Below are 27,812 nucleotides of genomic sequence, written 5' to 3' on the forward strand. Positions count from 1 at the left end.
CTTTTGGGTTCCACTGCTGAGAGCAGTTTGTGCAGAAAAGCTATGGGTATATTTCAGGACAAGCAAATACCTTTGAATTCATCTCTTAACATGAGTTTCACAGCTAGAGTTTCCAAAACAATGATTGCAAACTTTTTTCCCTTTTACTATTAGTTTTATGGGAAATAACTTGCATTAACAACCAGCAGTAATCCTGTCTCTACGAAAATAACTGTAAGGAATGGTAGAGAGGACCAAGCATGCTTAGATCCATAAACAGTTTCGAAAGTAAGCCAATAAAGTTGGCATTATTATCACCTAATCAACTTCTATGCTACTTCCCACAGCCGGGTATCTCAAAATGGTAGAGAACAAATAATAGGTTAACATTAACAAAACCTCTGAACTCAGAAGGAAGTAGCCCAAGACAATCCATGTCTTCTAAGAACATTTACAATCATTTGGCAACTTCCCTCTCAAGGATGTGGCCCAAAAACGAGTTATAAGTAACTAGACAGTCTTTATTACACATCTCCTGCTTCAGGGAAGACTTTTTCACTAGTGGACACATCATCACCTCCTTCAGTGTGGCATCCTACTTTGCATATTTAAAAACTGTGTATGAATATATAGAATTATACACGCACTGTGACTTCTAATCAAGCTGAATACCTCAAGCTTTACTTTCACCACAGATTTAGATACAGTACTGCAAGGGCATTCACTGGATCATCAGATATCCAGAAAGTCATAAATAACACCTATGTCCAACTAGGATAAGGCAGGAGCGTATTCAAGGATTTTTTTTATTGCAACGAAACTATATATCATCCTGAAGCACTGACATTGTTGCTTCGAAGATCCTTTCCTTAATAACACGAACACTTAATAAATTTTTTACATTTTGAACCAATTTGAACCTAGCCTAAATTGTGAACTTTTAACTCCAAGAACGAGAGCCAAGGAACTGTCCATCGTCGCTTGGAAGATGGATTATACAGATCTACCACACATTTATCTATGCCAAGAATACTGTAACAATTGGTACTTTAAATGACCCATTGCATCAATGTTTTAAACTGCAAGACTGAACCATTAACTTTGTTTCTTTCTCTAGACATTTAAACACATTCTCATTTTCTGAATTGCTTATTGTTTGAGTAACCAGTTAAAAGTTCTGTAGAAGGCGAGTTTATTAAAGAAATGAAAGGAGGACAGCTCCACCATGACAGGCGTAGGCATGAAGCTTTCCCTGACTTTTCCTGGAACAGACTTGACTGCAGAGTCTGAGTGCTACAGTGGGTAATAATTGATTCAATGCTACTTTCATCTGGCTGTTTCTTTTATGGTCCCTCCAGCTGTTTCTGCTTTCAGGTGCTTGCCTGTGGAGTGAGGAACTAAGCACAGCAAAGAAAGGATTCTGCGGCTGGGCATAGAAATCGCTTGCCCAGCCCCCAGCGATGTGTGGCAGAAAATATTCCACTTTTCAAAATGCATTACTGCAGAAAATTAAATATACAGTAGTAGTCAAATCTAAATCAAAGTTAAACGTACGTCATTTCAGTATGGTAGCTCAACAGCAGAGCATATTCTCTGCATGCAAGAAGTCCAACATCAATTTCAAGGAAGACCTAGGAAAGAAACTTGCCTAAAACCATGAAAATCACTGCCAGTTGGAGTCAAAAATACTGGACAAGGTGCACAAAGGCTGAGTCAGAATATACGGTCACTGCTCATGGAGGAGGCTCTTGAGAATCCCCTGGACTGCAAGGAGAACAAACCTATCAATCCTAAAGGAAATCAACCCTGAGTGCTCACTGGAAGGACAGATCCTGAAGCTGAGGCTCCAGTACTTTGGCCATCTCATGAGAAGAGAAGACTCCTTGGAAAAGACCTTGATGTTAGGAAAGTGTGAAGGCAAGAGGAGAAGGGGATGACAGAGGATGAGATGGCTGGACAGTGTCTGCGAAGCTACCAACATGAATTTGACACAACTCCGGGAGGCAGTGGAAGACAGGAGGGCCTGGCGTGCTCTGGTCCATGGGGTCACGAAGAGTCGGACACGACTAAATGAACGAACGAACGCTCATGTTCCATCTTGAGAACAGAGGCTGAGAACCCTTGATCGCTCCGATATTGGACTCCAACTCTCAGAATTCTCCAAGAGTTTCCCAAACAGAATTCTTGGAGTACCAGCTGACAGACCCATACCTAAAGACATCTTCATTTCACTCTTCAGCAACCATGACTAGTCCTCCAAGGCTCCATGGATCCAGAATAAGCTACACTAGGCCTTCATTTCCTGCTACAGTGCTTTTTGGGAACAAGCTGCCATAATCCTTCCTGGGCCTGGTAGACTTGCTGCTCTTTAGGATCTAAAGTGTCTCCTAAAAACCTACTCTACCCAAGAAGTATTGTGGTAGGAAATGCAGGCCTAGAAGACCTAGAAGAGATGTTGAGATCCACAGAGCCTTGGAGAACTAGGCCGGTTGCTGTAGAGCACAATGAAGATGTTAGTAGGTGTGGATCTATGAGCACCAACTCCAGAATTCTGTCTGGAAAGTTCCTGGAGATTCTCTCCCCCCCACTCAAAAAATGGTGGAAGTTAAAAAAAAACAGAGAAAGAAGGGCACATCTCTAGTGTGCATCATTCCATCAGCATCTCTCTGTAAATACCTTACTTATACAGTCGTGCCCCACTTAACGATTACCCCGTATAACGGCAAATCCGCTTCATGACGATGTTCTTGCGATCGCAATTGCGACCACAAAACGATGTTTTAATGGTTTTTTTTTCACTTTGCGATGATCAGTTCCCTGCTTCGGGAGCCAACTCTTCGCATTATGACGATCAAAACAGCTGATCGTCGAGTTTTCAAAATGGCCGCCGGCTGCTCAAAATGGCTCCCTGCTGTGTTTTTGGATGGATTCCTCGCTTTACAGGCACCAAAAATGGCCATCCCCATGGAGGATCTTCGCTGGACGGTGAGTTATTCAGCCCATTGGAACGTATTGAACAGTTTTCAATGCGTTTAAATGGGCTTTTAAATTTCGCTTTACGTTTTCCCTCTACAGCGATTTCGCTGGAATGAATTAACGTCGTCAAGCGAGGCACCACTGTAATTTCTAGCAGGCTTTAAGTGCCCATGTCAATTTTGTAGGAGTCACTGGCCAGAATGTTTTTCCTCCAGAACTGAATCACCAGACAACGGGTCCTCATTTTCATTCATCACTCTAACTCCACACATAAACAGTGTCTTGAAGAAAGCATGGGCAAGTTACATGCACAAGGCAGATTTCTAAGCCAAAAAGGTATCCAAGACTTGTATATGCTTTCTCCCTGTCTTTTTGATTACGTTCAAAGCAATATAGATAGGCTTTCTTAGCTGTATCACGAGCACAACTCTGGGGCAGATAAGACACAAAGGCATCTCTTGGGTAAGGCCATCCAGCAAGTTCCATGGTTGAACAGGTTGCTAAGCCCAGTTCTTCCTTATCAATCCAGTGCTTCCTTCTCTATGTTATACTCCTCCTTTCATAGAACAAACATGAACTCTAGTTTCTACAATGAAATATAACTTAGCCTTTAAAAAAAGAAGAACCTAGAATGGAGAAACAATTGTTGCTATCCATCACTCCTTAAAGCAAATTAAGATTCCGAATGAGGAGAAACCACCTGATATTTCAATTATTGCAGCTGTATAATCATTATAGGTGGGTGGCTCTGTGTGGGTGAAGCAATAAAAAGCAGTCGATGGAAAATAAGAACTATGAACTACTTTTGTGCCTCATTAAAGAGGCACTGGTTTTTAAAACACATTCACTGTTCAAGGAGGATACTTTCCTGAAATATTTTCTGAGTTTGGAAAGCTGAAGCATTTTAACATGAGTTCTATTTTTCCATAATAAGGGGGGGGGGGAGAGAAGAGAGCTTCTGTGGATCAAATCATCTTCTATAGACACAAAGAATGCAAATACATGTCCTTTGTATTTAATGAACTGCAGATATTATAGGTCTGTGGAATAAACTAAAGCTAATGGTGTAGTACTAAATTTGGAAGGACAAGTGGTCCATTATCAACCCCTACTCAGTAAGGTCTAAAAATGCAGGCTGCCGGGTCTGTCCTAGTACCTTAACTCCCAATGAAATGTACCCACCATTAAAGAGCAACACTCAGAAAAAGCCCTGAGTCTATAATGCTATTTAACACAGTTAATCATGAACTAACCATCTACATTTCAGCTGAGAATGGTAGATCAAAATGATCTGACCACCATGACCATTACTGCTAATCAGTGATGCCTAACTCTCCTCTGCCACATTACAGCAGAGGAATTTTGTCCCATTGTGTGACTCAAACCTTCCATCAACTCTGTGACCCGTAGGTGACTCAATGTTTACAAGGTAAGCTATTCAAACTCCTTGCCATTTACTATTTTAGATTCTGGAATGACTGTTGGCAGCAAAACCATTGGAAACACTGCAGTGTTTATCACAGTCTTCTTGAAGTAACAGCGCTGTAGTTATAGCATCTACTTTTTAAGGATGGCTTTCAGAGACAATTAGAGACGTGGTGGCACTGCGGGCTAAACCACAGAAGCCTCTGTGCTGCAGGGTCAGAAGACCAGCAGTCGTAAGATCGAATCCACACAAGAGTTAGCTCCCGTCGCTTTGTGCCAGGTCCCTGCCAAACTAGCAGTCTGAAAGCATGCAAATGCGAGTAGATACATAGGTACTGTTACATACAGCACTGATGTTACCTGTCTGTCATGGGTTTGGAGGGAAAGTTCCATCCTATGGGGAGTGGAAGGCGGGACATCAGGAGGAGGGGCTGTACTGTATATATATGTGAAGCCTGTGTGGTGAGAGAGAGATGCTGAGAGACACTGAGAGACACTGGGGTGTGACGAAGCAGCAGCTGGGAAGAAGAAGCTGTTGTGGGAGTCTGTGTGTCAGACAGGGTACTTCTGTGTGTCAGAGTACCAACCTGATAGGTTCAGGTGTCTGTTGGTTAGCCAGAACTGATAGGTTCAGGGTCTGTGCTTCAAGTTAAGGGTTCTGGGTGAACCAAACTGTATGATTGTATGAGTGAGAATAAGCCACGTTACTTTATCTTATTTACCTGATTGTTTATTTTTCCCTGTGTGTATTTAAAATAAACCTTATTCTTTTTATTGTTTAAAAATCCATCCCTGGTCTGTGTGACTTCTTATAGGGAATGGTTGGTGGCAGCTTAGTGAAAGTGTGGCAGATCCCAGTAGGTCTGGGTTTGTCACATTGATTGGTGTCCAGCGTGTGGGATACGACTGGTCCAGTTGTCCAGCGGTCCAGCAAAGCCTTGGCAAGTGTGCCCAGAGCAAGGGGGGTCTAGTCAGGGACAGTCTGAGGCGCGTAGGTAATCTTCTAGGTGTACCTCACGGGGAGGTGCGCTAGTAGAAGAACGTGCCAACTGGGGAGACTTAGATTAAGGTGCTCTGAGGCAGCCTAGTTTTGGCGGGAAAAAGCTGAGGCAAAACTGCTTAGTAACAGTGAGCTAGCTTGCCAGCTGAGAGGCCCAGCAGAGGGGGGTAGACTCTGACTCGATACTGTTGCAAGTTAGTGCTGAAGAACAGCAGCAATCTCTAGGGAGAGCTGGTTCTGAGGCAAGAAGGAAAAAAGTGGTCGTTTTATTTTGAGGCTTGACTTTTAAAGCAGCCTGTTCTGAGGGGGGATTATGCCCTTGACTCGAAGCCAGATGGCCGAAATGAGTGAAGTGAAAGACCCCCAGATTGACCAAGGTTCTGAGGATGAATTTGGCTCAGTGCAGGGTGACAGCACAGTAGAGCAGAACCCAGAACTTAGAAAATTGCTCATAGCCCAACAGCATGAACTGAGGATGAGGCAATTTGAAATGGAGGAAAGGGAAAGAGAAGAAAGGGAAAGGGAGAAACAGCGGCAATTTGAATTAGAGAGAGAGAGATTGGAAAGAGAAGAAAGATTAGAGAGAGAGAAAATTGCTCTGGAAAAAGAAAGGATGGCGTATGAGTTAAGAAAATTGGAAATGATGAACCAGAACAATAATAACAATAGGGATTCTGAGGGAGGCCAATTGTCTAAGGCTGACCTGAAGAAATTCCCTGTGTACCACAAGGGAGATTGTCCTGAGGTGTTCTTTTCCTTAGTGGAAAGAGCGTTTGTGGACTTCTCAGTGAGGGAAACTGAGAAGATGACCATCATGCGATCTTTAATCAGTGGTAGCCTGGCTGAGGTTTATGCCGAGATGCCTGAGGAACTGATGAAAGATTTTGCAGAGTTTAAAAAACTGGTCTTTGCCAGACATGGGATAAATGCGGAGCAGCTGAGACAAAGATTCAGGTCCCTCACCAAGAAACCAGAACAGACTTTTACCCAAGTGGGGGCCCAATTGGTGAGGCTGCTTGAGAAATGGCTATCGCAGGAAGGGACAGAGACCTATGAGCAGCTTAAAGACTTGATAGCACTGGAACAGTTCTATTCAGTCCTGCATGGGGAATTGAAATTCCAGGTGAGGGAAAGGAAACCGAAATCTGTGGCAGCAGCCGCAGAGATCGCGGATTTTATTTCCCAAATAAGAAAGCCCTTGGGTGAGGGGAAATCTGTAGGTAAACCCAAAGAAACCTACAGCAAGTACTCTCAGGGACCAGGGAAAAGCCAGCAAGGGGGAGGGGCCCATGGTGAAGGGAAGCCCTCAGACATGAAACTAAGACCTCAGATTTTGGAGGGAAAACCAAAACAAGATGAGAGAGAATCAAAATACACCAGAAAATGTTATTTCTGTCAGGGAAAGGGTCATCTAATCTCAGAGTGTGAGAAATTAAAGCAGCTAAAAGGAATGGTGCCTCAGAATTCTAGTGGGACCAAGCCAAAAGCTGTGTTCTGTGTCCAGAAAGAGCAAGGCTCAGTGTCACTGAGAGAGCCTGTTGCCATGGCTACTCAGTCTGGAACAGCTACCTCTGCTGATCAGGCTGAGGAAAATGGTCCTCTTGTGGAGGTAAAGCGCTGCTTGCTGGTGAAAACAGATTCTCAATTGTTTGAGACAGCCGGGGTGGACGTAGGAATACTTGACCGTCAGTATAGGGGGCTGCGGGACACTTGTTCCCAGGTAACCCTGTGCCATCCAGATATTATTCCTAGGGAGTTTATAATCCCAAATGAGAGCATGAAGGTGGCAGGGATTGAGGGGCAGGTAATCTCTCTGCCAGTAGCAGAGGTACCTGTCAACTATCAAGGCTGGAGGGGAGATTGGCGGCTAGCGATTTCATCGACTCTGCCAGCAGCCGTGCTCGTGGGAAATGACCTGGCTGAACATGTGAAACGGGTGCTAGTGATTACACGCTCACAAGCCACCACAGGGACAGTTCAGGGGGGTAATGATGAGCCAGAGACGGAAGCAGAGGGGAGTTCAGAAGCTGTGGTGGAAACCTTAACCACAGACAGCAGATTTGGACAGGAGCAAAAGGCAGACGCCACTCTCCAAAAGTGTTTTGAACAGGTGACTGACGCCCAGCTAACACCTGAAACCCCAGTGAGATTTCTGGAGAAAAAGGGGATTTTATATAGAGAAACCCTGAGGAATATCTCAAAAGGGGGAGATGGGATCAGAAGTCAGCTGGTGGTACCTGAAAAGTATCGCCCCATGATCTTACAAAGGGGGCACTCTGACATGTTTGCTGCACACTTAGGGGTGAAAGGGCCCCTTGATTTGATCAAACAAAATTGGGAGCAGATCACCCAGGATGACCCACAAGACGTTGTGACTTACATAGACACCTTGATGAATGACCTAAGGAGAAATCTAGAGCTGGCAGCAAAAAACCTGCAAGCTCAGAAGGTCAGACAGAAAACATGGTATGACCACAAAGCTAGAGAGAGACACTTTGACCCAGGGGAGGAAGTGCTTTGGCTTAGGCCCTGCAGAGAGAATAAACTGCAGCTCAAATGGGCAGGACCATATAGGGTCATTTCCAAGATGTCAGACCTGAACTACCTAATAGAGCAGGAGGAGAACCAAGCAAGGAGGGTGGTTCATGTGAATGCCCTAAAACCCTACTACAGAGGGGAACAGAGGGTTTTATTCGCGATAAAAGCAGCTGAGAGTGAGGAAGCTGAATTACCCTTCTGGGAGGGTAGAGGGGAAGTAAAATACAACCCAGAGGAGGTAAAGATCAGTCCTGCACTCACCCAAGACCAGCAGCAAGAACTAAAAATGCTGCTTAGTAAATATCAACAGGTGTTTTCCAACAAGCCGGGGATAGTGAAGGGAGTGATGCATCGGATCCACACAGGGGATGCACCCCCGCAGGTAGTATCCCCATACCGAGTAACGGGACCCTATAGGGACAAGGTGCGGAAGGAGCTGGACGAGATGCTTAGGGAGAACATAATCGTCCCCTCTTCTAGCCCTTGGTCCTCTCCGATAGTCCTTGTGGACAAGCCTGATGGGAGCATTAGGTTTTGTGTCGATTACAGGAAATTAAACCGTGTAACCACTCCTGATGCCTACCCAATGCCCAGGCTAGACAACCTGATTGAAACCATAGGGGGTTGTCGGTTCATCTCATCATTGGACCTGGTAAAGGGATATTGGCAATTAAGAATTGATCCCAGGGATCAAGAAAAGACTGCCTTTTGCAGCCCTTTTGGTCTCTATGAGTTTCGAGTCCTGAGCTTTGGTCTCAGAAATGCACCAGCCACATTCCAAAGGCTGATGGACCAGACCTTGGCAGGGCTCAGTGACTTTACAGTGGCCTACATTGACGACATAGGGATCTTCAGTAATACCTGGGAAGATCACCTGTTACACCTGGAGTTAGTGCTGCAGAGGTTAAGTGCAGCAGGGCTAACAGTAAAGGCCAGCAAGTGTCAGCTGGGTAGCCCAGAAATAAAATACTTGGGTCACATGGTAGGGGGAGGAGTGATAAAACCCCTGGAGGCCAAAATAGAAGCTGTTCGTGATTGGCCTAGACCCAACACCAAGAAAAAAGTCAAATCATTTCTTGGGTTGGTGGGCTACTACAGAAAGTTCATCCCGAGGTTTAGCGAGATTGCGGCTCCGCTGACCGATCTGACGAGGAAGAAGGCTGATGACCGCATCCCGTGGACCAGCGACTGTGAGGCGGCGTTCCAGAGGTTGAAGGAGGCGTTAATCAACTATCCTGTGCTGCGGGCTCCAGACTTCGACCGGGAGTTCATCATCTACACCGATGCGTCTAACAGCGGGGTAGGAGCAGTTCTGTGCCAGGAGGATGAGAATGGTGACCAGCATCCAGTATCCTACCTGAGTAGGAAACTTCAAAAAGGTGAGAGACATTTGGCAACCGTGGAGAAGGAGTGTTTGGCCATAGTCTACGCGATCCAGAAGGCCAAGCCTTACATCTGGGGAAGACATTTTATTCTGTGTACTGACCATTCACCATTGCAATGGTTAAAGACAATGAAAACCCACAATAGCAAACTTATGAGGTGGGCTTTAAATCTACAGGACTATGACTTTGAAGTGAAGGTGGTCAGAGGGTCAGTGAACTGTGTTGCTGACGCCTTATCAAGAAGACCTGAAGATTGAAGACGGCGAAAGAAACATGGACTATGTGTATATAATGATGACAAAAAGTTAAAATGTACCTGGTTTTGAATTTGGTTTGTATGAATAAAGGTAAATTGATGTAATGTATATGGTAAATGTTTAAATGCATAATTGCTATGGTTAACTTAGAGTGTAAGTATAAGTAAGTATTATATGGTATGTATAACTGTTGTTGTGTATTTTACCCAGGTTGTTTTTTGGTGAAAAGCACGTTAGCTTTCCCCCTACAAAACAACTTATAAAGAGGGGAGGTGTTACATACAGCACTGATGTTACCTGTCTGTCATGGGTTTGGAGGGAAAGTTCCATCCTATGGGGAGTGGAAGGCGGGACATCAGGAGGAGGGGCTGTACTGTATATATATGTGAAGCCTGTGTGGTGAGAGAGAGATGCTGAGAGACACTGAGAGACACTGGGGTGTGACGAAGCAGCAGCTGGGAAGAAGAAGCTGTTGTGGGAGTCTGTGTGTCAGACAGGGTACTTCTGTGTGTCAGAGTACCAACCTGATAGGTTCAGGTGTCTGTTGGTTAGCCAGAACTGATAGGTTCAGGGTCTGTGCTTCAAGTTAAGGGTTCTGGGTGAACCAAACTGTATGATTGTATGAGTGAGAATAAGCCACGTTACTTTATCTTATTTACCTGATTGTTTATTTTTCCCTGTGTGTATTTAAATAAACCTTATTCTTTTTATTGTTTAAAAATCCATCCCTGGTCTGTGTGACTTCTTATAGGGAATGGTTGGTGGCAGCTTAGTGTAACTGTGTGACATATCCCAGTAGGTCTGGGTTTGTCACAGGTACCACCTCAGTGGGAAGGTAAAATGATGTTCCCTAGTCACACTGGCCACGTGACAATGGAAACTGTCTTCGGACAAGCGCTGGCTCTACGGCTTGAAAACGAGATGAGCATTGCCCCCTAGAGTCGGACACGACTATTCTATTTTATTTATATCCCGCCTAAGAATGTCACGGGGACTAAGAATGTCACGGGGAGCCTTTACCTTCTTTCAGAGACAATTACTCAGGGCTAGCACTGAGTATGGAAAACAACAAAGTCAATTCAAAATAAATCAAAAACTGTGATTAGAATTAATCTGTGACAATCATTGCCAGTAACCCTCCTCCACTACTTTTCCCAAATGCCAATTAATAAAATTCTTACTTTCACCCAATTATCTTTTTGCAATCAATTCAGCTTTCTCTTCCTTCAACATGCCAGAATTCCATGCAATCTTCTCTCCCTACCCTGCTAAACACAAATCCAAAACATACACTGTTACAGTTTTAGCTCTGATTAACTGAGGCAGTTTTCCCCAACTAAATCCTTCCTAGAAATTACAAAAAAAAGTTGAATAAATTGATCAAATGCCATCAATTAACCCTAAGATGTAGGCAAGGAGCATTCAAAAAGGATGGGTGATGGCCTCTGCTACTCTACTTTAAATTAAATGAAATAATTTTCAGATCCCTGAATCTATAGTGAAGGAGACAGGGTATAATGCCAGGGATAGTAGGAATAATAATAAAAAAGAAATACTGTATGAACACAGGGTATTCTGAAAACCTGCTGAGCAAAACTAGAGATTGCTGACATCAATATTCTACTTTTGAGCAGTTCTTGAAATGCTATGCAATATCACTTCTTTTAGCAAGCACAGTCAAATCTGACTTAATCAGAAATAAAATCACATCACTTACAAAGCACATACAAAGATTTGACAATCTTTGCTTGTTTATTCATCACTTCCCTACACAACCCAATAGTTGGAGTTGTATGGCTAGAACACATGATAAAACGTCTTTACCTCATTTAAAAAAGAGAACTCCTTTCTGGATTTTGGAATTCAACAATCAAAAATACCATAAAAGGCATTCTAAAAGACCACAAGAAAATGTGATACGCATATTATAGCCAAAATGAACACTGTCATCAATTAGGACAGATATTTAAAGTGGTCCCATAATTGTTCTTCATAGCTCAAATCCATTCCATGTGATTAGCTAACATAGAAGACTACTAAGCAAAGTTTGTGAATCTGCAGAAATACTAGCCTCCAAATTCTTAACACTATGAAATCTTAACACAATACCCACATACTGATAATCTTGAAATCAGGTTATATGTGATTTATTTCCAACTGGCCTTACAATTTATTCTGAAGATAAAACTAATGGAGAATACAGCATAGGGTTATTGGGATATCTAGCCACAGACTATTATATAATCATGGGTAAGCTTCGGGGAAGCCTGGGTAGCCACGGGCAAGCTGCAGAGTCCCAGAGGCTCCCAGAACAAATAGTAAACCACTCCTGTATATTCTCTACCTGGAAAACCCTGGAAAGTGTTGTCGTAAGTGAGAACTAATTTGACAGGGCATAATTATTATTAAAAGATCTGTGCTTGCTAATCTGCTACCCAGCCAGGTTTAAGGTATCGGGCCACCTTGAGTCCTTTTAGGGATAGAAATATTTTAAATAAATAAACAGTTAAATAAAATTAGCCCTGGAAATTTGGTATTAGCTGATTTTCAGGGAAATGGCTACCCTCATATTGTTAAAGTAGGAAAATATCAGCATCAACTGTGCAAATAACATAGATTAGATTAGGGATCCTTCAGTCTCCAGAGACTATGGTAATGTGCTCTGTATGGAGGACTTGGAACAGCATCTAGTGTGGCTAAGAAGGCCAATTCGAGAGTGACAATCCCTTCCACACTGAAGACAAATACAATCTGTCCCCTGTCCAGCTCCCTGAGTTTGCTGGTTTCGGAAATGCCTCTTTGCCTCGGCCTGCTGAACAAGTGCCTCTTCAAATTGGGAGAGGCTGTGATGCACCACCTGCCTCCAGGCTGAACGCTCAGATGTCAGGGCTTCCCATCTGTTGAGGTCAATTCCTAAGGCCTTCAGATCCCACTTGCAGATATCCTTGCATCGCAGTTGTGGTCTCCCTCTGGGGTGATTTCCATGCACTAATTCTCCATACAGGAGATCTTTTGGAATCCGACCATCAGCCATTCTCACACATATAACAAATAACATGTATGGATAAACAAAAAAGTGCACATTTTCACTTTAGGTTTATTGAATTTTTTTCTTGAACAAGAACTTGACACAATTGATCCAAATGTCCCCATTCCCTGACAATTTATATTTCTCCTCCGGTTTCCTAGATGAAAGCTCACTTCATGATAATGCATCTTCAAGAGCTAAGACGTTTGCATCCTTGCCATCCATCATCTGTGGCTGAAAGATTACAAGTGTCGTTTTGGAAGATGGAAGAAATATAGTCGCCAGCAAAAGGAAGAATAATGTGTTGCACCTTCAATACAAAATCCTTCTAGAAAGAAATAATATACCCACATCATACTACCACACCGATGTCACATTCCCCGCCAATTGGAACAACAGTACCTTTCAAATGATTAACATTCTATCATTTTCCATCCATCTTTCCAAAGCTGGAATCCTGTCTTTCTTAAAAATCAGTCCTATCTTGTATGTAGGATCAACCTCTCCCTCATATCTTTAGGTACCTTAAAAAAAAAAACAATAAAAAACCACACCAAGTTTCAAAAGCATGTTTTTCAGGTCACATGTCACTATGCCATTGATTAAATGTCAGGCTGGCAGGATAGCCATGAATCTGACACCATCATAGTTCCAAAAAGCTTTGCTCAAACTAGCATAGATCCTTGGATAGCCGTAACATAAACCCTCTGGTAATCTCATCAATGAAAAGCAAATGATCATGTTCGTAGCAAAGAATGCTTTCCAGAGCTTCTGCACACATTGTCCAACTAAATTAGAAATAGTGAGGCAGAACAGCAAGTATAATAGGATTTAGTGATTCTTAATATTCGCTAGTAATGAAAAAAGAACACAGCATAAGGCTACATATCTGAAATGAGCCTAAAGCTGAAATTCAGAAAGGGAACTATGGACACTCAAGTGAAAGCTCTCATCTTCCAAATGGCCATGGCAATATGCAATACAAATATAGCATGGACAGAGTTCCTACTCCAGTCCTCTGGAGGACACAGAGACTGGCGAAACATCAGGAAGAACAACCTTCAGAACACGGCCAAAGAGCCCAAAAAACCCACAACAACCATCAAATATAGCTGGCTTCTCCGTCTGCATCCACTCCTAAGAGCGCTCCAATTAAAACTCTCAATTTGTTTTTTAAAGTATTCCTGTACTATCCTTAGTAATAGGCAGTCCAATGACAGTACCTCACCATGCCTATTTTGTTCCTGGCCACTCAATATTCCTAAGAACAAAAAATAAAGACTGAAAAAAAATCATCAGAAGCATCTGATCATCAAGCTTTTAGAAAGAAAGTCTGGACTGCACAATTCCAAAGTTCTAGAAGAGCCACATTCTAGACTAGTCTCAGCAAGAGCACTATTCACAAGCTGATCCTAAAGAACGCTAACGGAAATTGCTTTCGTACATAAAACATGCAGAGCCAACATTGTTTTATGGAACACACCCTAGGACCCTTTGGAGGCTCACCCTGCCCCCCCCGGGGTCAGAGGGGGCGAAATCGCCAGCTTCTGGGACTTGAGGCTTGGGAAGCTTCAGAAGAGTCCCAGAAGCTGGCGATTTCCCCCCCTTTGGCCCAGTGGGGGGGCAGGGTGAGCCTCCAAAGGGTCATAGGGTGTGTTCCAGGACCCTTTAGAGACTCACCCTGCCCCCTCAGGGGTCAGAGGGGGCAAAATCACCACCTTCTGGGACTCTTCAGAGGCTTCCCAAGCCTCAAAAGACTCCCAGAAACTGGGGATTTCGCCGGTGCTGGCCCTGTGCGGGGGGGGGGGAACATAGCAAAGGTCCTGGGAGGCTCCCTCGGACCCTTGCCATGCTCCCCCCCCCACAGGGCCAGGGGGGTAAAATCGCCAGGTTCTGGGAGTGTTTGGAGGCTCCCCAAGCTTCCAAACACTCCCAGAACCTGGCGATTTTGCCAGCGCTGGTCCCGTGCGGGAGTGGGAGGAGCGTCGCAAGGGTCTGAGTGAGCTTCCAGAACCCTTGCCACGTTCCCCCCACCTGGAAGCTGGCGATTTCGCCGGCGCTGGCCCCGTTGGGGTGGGGGAGCCTCGCAAGGGTCCTGGAAGGCTCACCCGGACCCTTGCGACGCTACCCCCCACGGGGCCAGCGGCGACAAAATTGCTGCCTTCGGTCCGTAAGATGCACGGACATTCCCCCCCACATTTTGGGAATGAAAAAGTGTGTCCTAGGAGCAAAAAATACGGTAGTTCTGTTTATCAAGTGGCAGTTCTAGAACCTAGAGGACATGGTATTCTAAAGCCAATGAATTATGTTAAGGGTTCAGGTCATGATATATTCAGGGAGCTAGACTCTCAATCCAGATGTTTTCCCTGATTTTAATGCATGGATTTGATTGTATCTTGATTCCTACCAAAGACAAGTCCGAAAGGCCACACTATTCAGAGCTGAATTGTCTAGACACTGGTTGTTTCAGCTTCTTAGTGAAGATGTAGCCTTAGGATGGCAGATTTAGGATTTCTGAATCCTAGAAGATGGCAGACTTAGGGTTTCTGAATCTTCCACGTAGGTCTGTTGTTGTTTTGTCTACATACTGCAGACAGCATCCTGGCCGTCTGCACTCAATGAAATGAATTACATTGCAAGACCTACAGCAGATGTTTTGTTTAATACAGGAGATCCTGTCAGTCACAGTGCTAGTAGAAGTGACGGTCTCTTTCAGAGACACACAGATTACACTGTGTTTGGAATCACAAGGGTGTGACCCAAGATTGCTGAGGGCAGCTCTTATAAATAATCACTATGCATTTAGGAATTGGCGGAAAGCTATCACAGCAGGCTTACTGACGGCTTTTGCAAGACACTCCGGATTTGCTGATAGCAAATCACTTTCGGTAATTCCCTTGCCACAATTTGGAGATGCGGGATGGATATCTACCATGAAAAGAGTACATTGTTCACTGTTTACTTTTATAAATTCTTACAGAAAAGATTTTCTCTTGAACAAGAAAGCAGAGCTTTTGATTTAAGAATCAATGTTAATTACGAGATATCCTCTGTAAAGCAAATGTCTCTTCGCGTTTATGTACTCGTTTTATGTTTTAAGTGATGAACTGTATCCTTTGTTCCAGAAATCTTTGCTGAAATTATGTTTAGAGCTTTACAAAAGAATCAACTATATATAAACACCCATTGTACGCATGTGTATGCATGTAGTTGATGCTAAAGACAAACTCACCTGGCCAAACTCAGAAGCCTTATACATATGCAGTATTTTTGCCCAAAGACTAGTTTTTATCTATTCACTGTTTTTGAACAACATTGCCTGACAATTTAGACTAGCAATGCTGCAGGTATCTATTCCATTTAGTACCTTAGGAGGGTGCTGGTGACTAAGCATACTAAAGGCCAAAATCTTTTGCTCAGTAATTTGCACACAGAATTTCCATTCTAGCAAAAATTAAATGGGGGGAAAAAGCATAAAATGTCTGTGAGAAAAGTCTAAAGTTTTCACACTTTAAAGGCTAACTGATTTATTTCATTGTGAGCTTTCATTATTAAAATACACTTCATAACACACAAGGACTGCAAACACATTTTCTTGAGTTTGTTTTTAAAGCACCACAGCATTTTGATTTCTCTCCCTCTCCCCCCCCTTTTCTATTCTCCCTTTAATGTTTCCAGTATGTTGAGAGAGATTAACACAACTACTTCTTTGAAAAGAATACTTCTATTCACATTCAGAGAAGAAGCAAAGTCTTCTTCCACCTGCAGTCTTAGAAAGTAACTGCGTTGTGCATCGTTTAATGGCGCCTTAGGAGAGCTGGAAAATCTTTGTGTAAGCTCCAAACACAAAATGCACCCGCAATCTTCAATAGTTCAGTTGAGCTGCATTTCCAGTTTTGACGACCTTCCTAATTCCATTTCCCCCAATACCTGTGTGTTACCCAGCTGAATGCTGTAGCTTTTTTTTTTAATTAAAAGGTGGGGGGAGAAAAAGAAAAAAAAGAAAAAGAAAAGAGTCTCATGGCACAGTGGTTAAACTGTAGTACTGTAACCAAAACTCTCCTCACAACCTAGCGGAAGTCAGTATATATGTTTACTGGTTCAATCCTGAATAGTTAGCTTGAGGCTGACTCAATTTTCCAGCCCTCTGGGTGGGGGGAATGTATAGCCTGTATAATTTGTAAACCATCCAGAGAGTGCTTTAAGCACTATGAGGTGGTATATAAGCAGTACACTTTGATTCGTTCTCAAAAAGCTAGTAGGCGTCCAATTTCTCAACTTCTACTGGTTGAAAATAATATGCGGCACTACAACATGCACACATGCATGCACACACATGCATACATGCTTGCACGGATGCACGTGTGTGTACGCGCATACCCACACACCCACACACACCCACACACACCCTATCTGTATGTCTCAGGCACAAATAGTCCTTATTCATAAGGCTAGACAGGATACAGCCTCTGCAGGCTTAAGGCAGCGCAGCCGGTATTCCATTATCTTGGCTAGTTAGAACTACGCCCAAAGTCTAGTCTTTACTTCTCTCTCCGGAAGTGTACACTTTGGAAGGGAGTGGTATGGCCTGAGTGTATTCATGAGACCTTTTGCCCAGGAACCTGCTCTGCTCTTTGAGACAGTAACCATACAAGGATTACTGGAGATGGAATCACTATAGACAAAATATAGTGACAATAATTGTGACAAAATATATTATGAAAAGTATACAATAAGGTTACAGAAAGCAAGGCTGCACTTCTGGGGGTGGGATACATGATTAAACTTAGCCTGAGTAGTGATTTAAATTGTGATTTAAACCAATTTTATTGATTGATTTTTATTTAACTATTTAATTTATGTACTGCCTGATTAGTGAATTCACACTACTCTAAGCTTAAAACAAGCAAAACCCCACAACCACCCACCCTTCATTCCCATAAGAACATAACATAATCAAAATGGCACTATCAGAGACTTGAATGTGGTCATCTACAGAAAACCTAAAATTCAAACTTTAAAATCAACATCATTTGAGGATATGATTTTTTTAAAGCCTGTCTTTATAATTCTGTCTTGAGTAGTTTATTCAATATTGGGAGGGACAAGCTTGGCGCACCTCAACTGCCAGTTTGCTCCACAAAGTGGGGGACTATTACCAAGAAAGCCCCACGCCTTGTTGTTACCTTCCTAGCTTCCCTTTTTAGATTAAATCCAAACTGATGGTCTATCAACTACAAATCTAAAAGTAACACCATCAAGCCACATTTTATTAGCTTGCTAAAAAGATTGTCATGGATGACTTGGTCAAAACTCAAGATGTCCAAAGATCATAGCACTTCCTGATCCAAAATAATAATCTAAATTCCAGATTACTGGAACCTGAATTACACATGGTTGGATGGCCCCCCCAACCCCAAATATAAGATATATATACAGCATACCATGGCATATAATGTCCCAAACCCTACACAATATTTGAATAAAAACATCTGAATATAAATATAATAGAACACTTACCAATGCTGATTTCATCATCTGTTTCAGCATCTCCAATACATTCAAACTGAAAATCTTGAAGTGACTGAGAAAACTTTTGTACGGCCATTGACAAATCTGTAAAACAAAAATGATCCAAAATTATTGTGGCGCTCATGCTTACAATACAAATTTTCATTAGAACACCTTTAATGAAGCAACCTATTCCATTTTCCTAGTACAAGAAAAAACATTTTTTTTAAGTTTGCAAAAGTTAAGGCACTATCAAAATTACTGAAAGCCTGGTACCAAATAATTTTGTCTGCAATTCAACAATGGAGTTATTTGCTTAGAAGTTCAAAAATCAAGTATACAGCAAAGCCTAACATTGGAACCATTTGGCTTGGTGACAATGACTGCAAATATATTCACAGGCTGTACTAAAGCATGCAGTTGGAAAGCATGGCCAGGATGGCCATTAGTGAAGAACAGGCAGTCATCTCAAGAGGAGAGGAGCTTCTATTGCCAGACACACTACTGCCCATTAGTTAGCCACAGCTGCCATCAATCGCTCTTCCCATTGCTGCTGTTTGCATGTGCATTTCCACTGGAAGAACACCCCACAGCCTCATAATACTCACCAGAGACAAGGAAGAGGGAGGTGCAAGTACAGTCATGGCCAAAAATATTGGCACCTTTGCAATCCCGTCAGAAAATGCAACCCTTCTCTCAGAAAATTGTTCCAGTTGCAAATGTTTTGGTACTCACATGTTCGTTTCTTTGGTTTGCATTGTAACAACATAAAAAAAAACCAGAGAAGAAACGTCAAATCTGATACAATTCCAAGCAGAAATCCTAAAATGCACTGGCCAAAATTATTGGCACCCTTAACTTATTTGGTAGCACCCCCTTTGGAAAAAATAACTGAAATCAATCGCTTCTTGTAACCATGAATGAGCTTCTTACAACTCTCTACTGGAATTTTGGACCACTCTTCTTTTGCACACTGCTCCAGGGCCTTCAGATTTAAAGGATGCCTTCTCCCAACTGCTGTTTTGAGATCTCTCCACAGGTGTTCTGTGGGATTCAGATCTGGACTCACTGCTGGCCATTTCAGAACTCTCCAGCACATTGTTTGTTAACAATTTCTGAGTGCTTTTTGAAGTGTGTTTTGGGTCATTGTCCTGCTGGAAGGCCCATGACCTCTGGTGGAGTTGCATCTTTCTGAAATTGGCTAAAATTCTTGGGTAATCATCAGATTTCATGATACAATTCACACAGTCAAGGCATCCATTGCCAGAAGCAGCAAAGCAACCCCAAGACATCTTTGAACCATGTTTGACTGTAGGGACTGTGTTCTATTCTTTTAATGCCTCATTTCTTTTTCTGTAAAGAGTGCCATGATGTTCTTTACCAAAAAGCTCTACTTTTGTCTCATCTGTCCACAGTACGTTCTCCCAGAAGGATTCTGGTTTTGTCACATAAATTTTAGCATAATTTTTTATGCCTTTGTGTCAGCAGTGGTATCCTCCTGGGTCTCCTTCCATAATGTCCCTTTTCATTCAGATGGTGACGGATAGTGCGAGCTGACACTGTTGTACCCGTGTCTGCAGATCAGCTTGAATTTGTTGGGAAGTTAATCTGGGTTCTGTATCCACCATTCAAACAACCCTTTGTTATAATTTTTCAGTAATTTTGCTCTTCCGTCCATGTCCAGGGAGGTTAGCTACAGTGCCATGGGCTGTAAACCTCTTGATGATATTATGCACAGTGGACACAGGAACATTAAGATCTCTGGAGATGGACTTGTAGCCTTGAGATTGTTGATGTTTTTCCAGAATTTTTTTCTCTCAAATTCACAGACAACTCTTTACACTGCATTCTTTTCTCCATGCTCAGTGTCACAAGCAACACAAAAGTTTGAGTCAACTTTTCTCCATCTTAACTGGTTGCAAGTGTGATTACTATATTGCCCACACCTGCTACTTGTGACAGGTGTGTCTAAATACAAATTAAAAGAGCATCACATTCTCGAAAAGCAATTATTACAGGGTGCCAATAATTTTGGCCAGTGCATTTTTGGGTTTCTGTGTGGGATTGTATCAAATCTCACTTTTCTCTTCTGTTTTTTCTCTCTCTCTCTCTCTCTGTGTGTGTGTGTGTGTGTGTTGTTCCAACGCAAACCAAAGAAATGAACATGTGAGTAGCAAAACATTTGCAACTGGAACAATTTTCTGAGAAAAGGCTTGCATTTTCTGACAGAATTGCAAGGGTGCCAATAATATGACTGTAGGTAGAAAGACATTGTTGACTTTCTACCTACTTGTATACATTTCACAACCAGCTCTGGGAATAATATATTCCTGTTGATTAGCACTTGGGGTATGCAGGTAGGCAGTAGTAATTAGAGGAGTATTATTGCCACCTTCCTCTCACCCTTGTTTGGGGTTAGGGGTAAACAGCGGAGCCCCTTTTCCTTTGATAGGATAGCTTAGGCTACTGTGGCTGCAAATAAGGTTTTAAAAATATATAATGCATATGTGAAAAATATTCCTTTGTAAAAACACACACACGGGAAACACACTACGCAGAACATGCAGAGAGAGAAATGAGGTGGAAATGGCTTTTTAAGAATGGATAACGACCTCCAGAGAAAAGTGTTTACACTTGCAAACTGCATAAAGAAAAATACTTGAAACGTCTCATTGGCTGCAGTGATACATTCTTTACGTGTATCCCACTTGGATTATTGTAAGACACGTGGGGCTATCTTCAAAAATGTTTCAGAAACATCAAATGATTCAAAACACTGAAGGCAGGCTGCTGACCAGCTTCTACCCAAGTGCAGTATTGAGTTTAAATGCGGGGTCATAAGTTTTTGGTGGAATTTTAATTGCTGGGAGAAACGGGGTATCTATATTTGTATGGTGAGTGTTGTGTATATTTTAACTTTTTTTTTGTAGTGGTGTTGTCCAGTTTTACCTTGGGGAAGAGCACCTCATTTCGTTGCACCCACTCGTGAGTGCAATGACAAATAAATTTCTTATGTCTTATGTCTTATGTCTTACACGGAGGATATAATGCAAGTTTCAGTGGTTCACGGTTCATATTTGGCATAAATTCAAAGTACAGGTTATGATGTACAAAACCCTGTATGTCTTGGGGCCAGACTATGGGAAGGACCATATGTCTCTATATGAGCTTTTTCGGCTCATAATATCTTCAGGGGAGTCCCTTCTCTTATTTCTTTTCTTTTTACAGTTGTGTGTGGTGGGAAAATCTTTGTGGCCGCTCCCACTTTGTAGACTGACGTCCCTAAGATTGCTAGGTTGGCCATCTTCCTCCTGCCCCTCAGGCATCAAAGGTAGACTCTCCCCAAGATGGTGCTTATAGGTCTTACATGTGCTTTCAAAGGTTGAATTAGTGTTTGTATTGTCAATTTTTATGTTATCTAATATTTATTTATTTTTTAAAATTGTATATTCAGTGTCCTTTTTGGCTTTACTTGAAATTTAATAATCTTGAGTTCATTTATGGGAGAAAAGTGACACAGGTTGAGATGGTAGCAAAAAACTTGTGGGAAGGGAGAAATCCTGTCATCCTCCAAGGATCTCAGGGCATTCTTTCAGCCTCACAAGGAGCACAAGTCTGTGATATAAGAGATTGGGATGTAGAAGAAATCTTACACTGTACCACCACTCTTTCCTTTGCTCATTACACAAGACAAAAAGGCACCGCTCACTGCACTGTGCGGTTTGTATAGAGAGGATCCCAAGGTACATGACAAGCACCTCTAGAATTATATACCTTTCTTGGTGCATCAGGAATATAGCAAATACAGATATTGCATTTCCTGTATTTTTATGTTTTGTTTTGAACCCTTTTGTTTCCTTTTATCTTGGTCCTAGAATGTTTTTAAAATGGGGGTGGGGGTGGGATTCCTGACTGGCATATTAAGGAACTTCCCCAAGCAAAACAGTTAGTTGTCTGGGGGGAGAAAAAAAAGCTAAATGAATTCCCTTAGCCCAACGTACAGTACAATCTTATCCTGTTATCAAACACCCTTACCATTGAAGGTTTCTTTGAGTTAAATGTTGTAGTTAGTATATAACATTATGTAGTATGAATGGCCCCTCACAAAGAAAACGGGATGTGTCCTCAAGGATCTTGTAATCTAAAACTCCACATAAATTATCTTACCTTTCCCTTCCGATCTACAATTCAACGTTGGGTAAATATGTTTCTCCCTATTGTTTTAGATCTACGAATAATGGTCTCTGTAGCCCTGTGTTCCTAATTCCTGAAGATCACATTGTAAACTGAATTATGATTATCAGAAATAGAGCATCAGCTGGTAGTCTTCTTGATGTATTAAGCCCTCATGCCATTTCTATATTTTATTAAATATCTGCCTTTAATTATGAAAGACTTTGAATGAAATTTCATCAGCTTTGGTGGATGCTTTCTATTTCTAACTATGTCTAGAGAGCAGATGCATCATTTTTCATAGCTGGTGCGTATCTGAGATTAGATAATAAAACTGCAAGTGTAATGACCCATGTTTTGGCATATAAACACATTCTTCTTTCCAACTGCACTCCAGGAAGACCTGTGTTCCTCATGCAGTTCTATGAAGGGTTTTTCAGTAAGAAAGATCACTGAAATAGTAGACAAGGCTTTCTAGAAGTCAACTACCCAATATCCATGCGTAGCTACAGGGTAGTTCATGTGAGCCTAGACCCAACAGATCTAGCAGGTGCCCAATGAAAATAGGAGTCTATTCCAAAAGGTGCAGGAAGTTTCATGACAATGGATCTTATGGATACACATGTAGTCCACAGTAGGCAAATGAATGCAGGAAGGAGTTTCCGAAAGGTACTACATTTGGAAAATTAAAAGCCCAATCAAAGATTAAGAAAATGAACATTCTGTTAGTCAAAAACAGCACCTTGATTAAGTGAGATTTAAAAGAAACATTTTACCAGTAATGACCAGAATCAGTTTTCCCCTTTAGAATAATTTTTCTCCCTTTTCAAGAATTTTACCATATTTTCTGTGTATAAAATGACACCTTTTCCTTAAACAATCAGACACAAAATTGAGAGTTGTTTTATACATGGAATGCTGCTGCTTTCCCCTGCCTTTTGCGAAGCCACGGGGCTTAGCAAAAAGGAAGAGAAGGCCCCCTTTGGGTAAAGCAGCCATGAAAGGGCTGCACAATCACAGCCCTTTAATCCTGAAGACCTTTTATCTTTGATTTACATGAAGGGAGTCTTCCCTTCCTTTTTGCTAAGCCCCGTGTGGCATCGCAAAAGGCAGGGAAAAGCGGCAGTCAAAGGGAGCCCTTTGATCTCTGCTTTTCTCTTCCTTTTGCTAAACCCCATGGCTTAGCAAAAGGAAGGGAAAAGCAGGGATCAAATTTTCTAATTTGGGGTTAGAAAAAGGGGTTGTCGTCTAATACACTGGATCGTCTTATAAACGGAAACATATGGCATTTATAACAATGGAAATCAAAATTAAGAATTGGACAATGTTCTGCCTCTCTCTCTGTATATATACACATACATAGAGTGAGTGAGTGTGAGTGTGTGTGTGTGTGTGTGTGTGTGTGTGTGTGTGTGTGAGAGTGAGAGAGAGAGAGAGAGAGAGACTTAATGGAATGAAATGCTGCACCTATTTTTTCCATGTGATAAAGGTCCCGACCCAGCTCAAATTTTGAATAACAGACCAGATGACCGTACAGCTTCATCAACATCAAATGGCGCATCCAGACAGTTCAACAGAGTTTGGAAGAACTTCAAGAAATGGCTGGACATGCATGTGAAGCTTTGCATTCACAGTGGGTATGAATATCTGAGGCTAGATAAGAGCATATAAAACATAAAATGAACAGAGAAATGAATCCAAGTAATGGCTTCAGAAGTGAGAAGTTAGTGGGTCCTAAACTGAATCTGTGTGCATCTGACCTATGTAGACAACCAGACTCTCTGGGGCACAGAAATTAAATCTTTATACAGAACTTTTACCTCTCAGCACCATCAATTGTGCAATTAACATGTACTAAGCAGGGGGGAAAGATGTAATGTTTGATCAAGTCATCAATCTTGAACTTATCTAAGTCAGTTTTCTACTCCTCCTCTTCTGACTAAACAGTAGCAGGTGGGAGTTGACACATCAATGGCAAGGAAGGAATTGACTAAAAATAGAGAGTGGATACTGAAAATATAAATATTTTATTATAATTATTTAAGAAATGCAGAACTACAAGGGTGTTTCTGGCATTTTTAATACCACTATTCCTGCCTTAACAGATATTTTATTAATGACTGCTGATCTGTTTCTGGACACAACTCAAAGTGTTGGTGTTAACCTATGAAGCCCTAAATGACTTGGGTCCAAGCAATCTAAAAGACTTCATCTCCCTCTATGAACCTGCCCGTGCATAGAGGAGGCCTTTCTCTCAGTCACAGATGCACTTGGTGGGCATATGGGAGAGGGCCTTCTCTGCTGCTGCTCCCAGACTCTGGAACTCCCTCCCACAGGAAACTAGGCTGGCCCCATCATTGCTGTCCTTCTGGAAGCAGGCAAAGACCTTTCTCTTCAGGCAGCTTTTCCCTTAATAACTGGTGGTCTGAGAGAGGTTTTTAATAGACTGTTGCGGCCTTTTGCTTTAAATATGTTTAAATATTAATCTTACTAAGAAGTACCCCTCAGTGTTGATTTGTTTTTAAAGTCTAGGCAACATAAAAACTGAAGTATGAACATGATGGCAGGCAGATTGAGAAACAATGAGGTTTTCTTTACAGATATGAAAGCTGTCATTGAAATATCCTAAAATGCTAAGCCTAAATATATTTCTCTGAAGCTGCAGGGGCTTCACGAAAAACTAGTCTGGCGACGGTATAAAGCTTTCCTTTCTGGCTGCTGTTAACACTTTCACTGCTGGCTGTTTATGAATTTGGCTTAATGATCTCTGACACTCTCTCCCTAGATGTCGAGCTGGACAAACACCTTGGCAAAGCAGATACCACATTTTATAGACTTGACCAAGATCCAGGTCTATAGAGCCTGTGTCCTGAGTATACTCCTGAAGCAGTGTGAAACAGGGCTGTGTCCTTGCGCCAACCCTTTTTGGGATTTTTTTTGCTGTCATGCTGAAGCACGCCTTTGGAACTGCAACAGAAGGTGTCTACCTCCGGACTAGATCAGATGGAAAGCTCTTTAATCTCTCCAGATTGAGAGCAAAGACCAAAGTCAAGCTGAAATGCACGCAGGACTTCCTCTTCGCCAATGATGCAGCCATTGTTGCCACTCTGCTGAAGACCTCCAACAATTCATAAATCGTTTTAGCAAGGCCTGCCAAGACTTTGGACTATCAGCCTGAAGAAAAAACAAGTCATGGGCCAGGGCATGGACTCACCTCCCTATATTACCATCTCCACGCAAGAATTGGAGGTTGTTCATGACTTTGTGTACCTTGGCTCAACAATTTCTGACACTCTCTGCCTAGATGTGGAGCTGGACAACCGCACTGGCAAAGCAGCTACCATGTTCTCTAGACTCACAAAGAGAGTATGGCTTAATAAGAAGCTCACAACATAGACCAAGATCCAGGTCTACAGAGCCTGTGTCCTGAGCACACTCCTGTACTGCAGTGAATCCTGGATCCTTTGTGCATGGCTGGAGAGGAAGCTCAACATGTTCCATATGCGTTGTCTCAGATGCATTTTTGGTATCACCTGGCAGGACAAACTTCCAAACAGAGTAGTCCTAGAACGAGTTGGAATTCTTAGCATGTATACATTACTGAAACAGCGACGTCTGCGTTGGCTTGGGCATGTTGTGAGAATGGCTGATGGTCGGATTCCAAAAGATCTCCTGTATGGAGAATTAGTGCAGGGAAATTGCCCCAGAGGGAGGCCACAGCTGCGATACAAGGACATCTGCAAGCGGGATCTGAAGGTCTTATGAATGGACCTCAACAGATGGGAAACCCTGACATTGGAACATTCAGGAGGCAGGTGGTGCAGCATGGCCTCTCCCATTTTGAAGAGACACTTGTCCAGCAGGCTGAGGCAAAGAGGTAGTCAAGAAAGCAGCAAAATCAGGGAGCTGGATAAGGGACAGATTGCATTTGTCTTCAGTGTAGAAGGGATTGTATTCGTATTGACTGTAAAGGAGTGAGTTCCAGATATTACCAAATATTGTATTTTTAAATTTTGAATTCCGAATCTGAATTTTAGTGCAAGCACACATCCCTGTTATTAACTCAAGCTGAGACGATGTCAAGAGCAAAGGTTGCTTGGGTTTCGCTTTCTACCAAAAATCTGCTCAAATTTTGAAGAAACTGCGTTTTCGACAAGAATTTTTTCTGTGCCAACTTCTCCAACAAAGTGCTTGGGGAGAACTAGCCAAGACCAGTTAAAAATAAATTAAAAAGCAATTTAACGAGAATAATCTGGAGGGGAGTGAAGAAATCCCTTCCATAATGAAAAGAACAGAAACAGAAGAAAACTTTGCAGGAGACTTAAATGGCTGTATCTTTTCCCCATTGGGGGCATAAGGACCTTTAGTGGACGGGATGATTTTTTTTTTTTGCGAAGGAAAATGGCGTGAAGGGCAAAGATCAATAAACCCCTTGTAGCGGGCCACTCTGAAGCCTCTGTCAACTCAGGCCTCCCAGAGTGCTCACTATTCCTCAAACTGCTGCCACCAACCTATCCTTAATACTCAAAAAGGACAAGTGTTTCTTGTAAAACAAAAACTGTGTTTATTGATTTGACAAAATAAAAAGGGTGAATCACAGGTAATAAATCAAGTTGTAAATCACGTTTCTCAATTACTAAATTCACACAGACTTTTCCCTCACTGACTAGCTCTCACCAATCTATCTCACTCTCTCAAACAATTTCTCTCATCTCTCTAAACTCTCAAAACTCCCTCTTTCACACATCACACACACCTTATATAATCCAGCTCCTCCCCCTTCTGCATCACCCTCCGTCCTCTCATTGGCTGAGGTTCCCCTGCCCAGCTGTGACGGACAGGTGAGAGCAGAGCTGTATGCCACACCCCTCCTGTGACAACCTTCAATTTGCAGCCTCAGGAAACAAAAACATGGAGTTTTTTACTTTGCCATTATGACACAGGCACAATAAAGATGGTAAATGTACTTCTCTGAATAAGGAGGGCAGCAATGCCTAACTAGTGTGGGGTGGCCATGTCTTCTTGGCCCTTGCCTTCCCCTCTACCCACCCAGACAGAACCCTGCTATTCCTTTACTTTCAAAGTAAATAAAAAAGACATAAAGCTTGACTTCATACTCCCAAAGAACTGCAAGCCGGAGAACTATATCAATAATCAAAAACATACTGAAGGAACAAGAGCCCCTCGCTGACAAGTACTGTGCGCCAACAGCTGTCATGGCTGATACAGTCAATTTCATTCTAAATAGAACATGCCACAGTGGGACATCTTTTTTTTTTTCTTCCCCTCACAGCCGAGACTGTAAACACGCCAGCTGGAAAAGCGATTCCGCTAACTGAAGCCTGGAAGAACTAAACAGCATTAAAAATACTAATAAATAAGTCTCTTACAAATCATTATTAGTGGAAATTTCTTATCCCGTTTCATATCATGAATAAAACTAGAGAAACTATTTGCAGGAGCTGACAAAATGCAATGCTAGCTGAGAAGGCTGAAGGAATTTTGAACGCTGGCAAGCTGGAAAAGATCTCGGTACCTCA

General features: G+C 42.3%; 1 protein-coding gene across 1 annotated transcript in view; it reads right to left on the bottom strand.

Moving 5' to 3' along the window:
- The window catches only part of ARHGAP42 (Rho GTPase activating protein 42), a 189,913-nt gene that overhangs the window by 119,816 nt on the left and 42,285 nt on the right, over positions 1-27,812 (bottom strand). Inside the window, exon 2 of the mRNA XM_072993618.2 lies at positions 18,109-18,204. Within this exon, the coding sequence (XP_072849719.1) occupies positions 18,109-18,204 (96 nt within the window). The remainder of the gene's footprint in view (positions 1-18,108; positions 18,205-27,812) is intronic.

Source organism: Pogona vitticeps, chromosome 3 (genome assembly GCF_051106095.1).
Source record: "Pogona vitticeps strain Pit_001003342236 chromosome 3, PviZW2.1, whole genome shotgun sequence".
Taxonomy (NCBI): domain Eukaryota; kingdom Metazoa; phylum Chordata; class Lepidosauria; order Squamata; family Agamidae; genus Pogona; species Pogona vitticeps.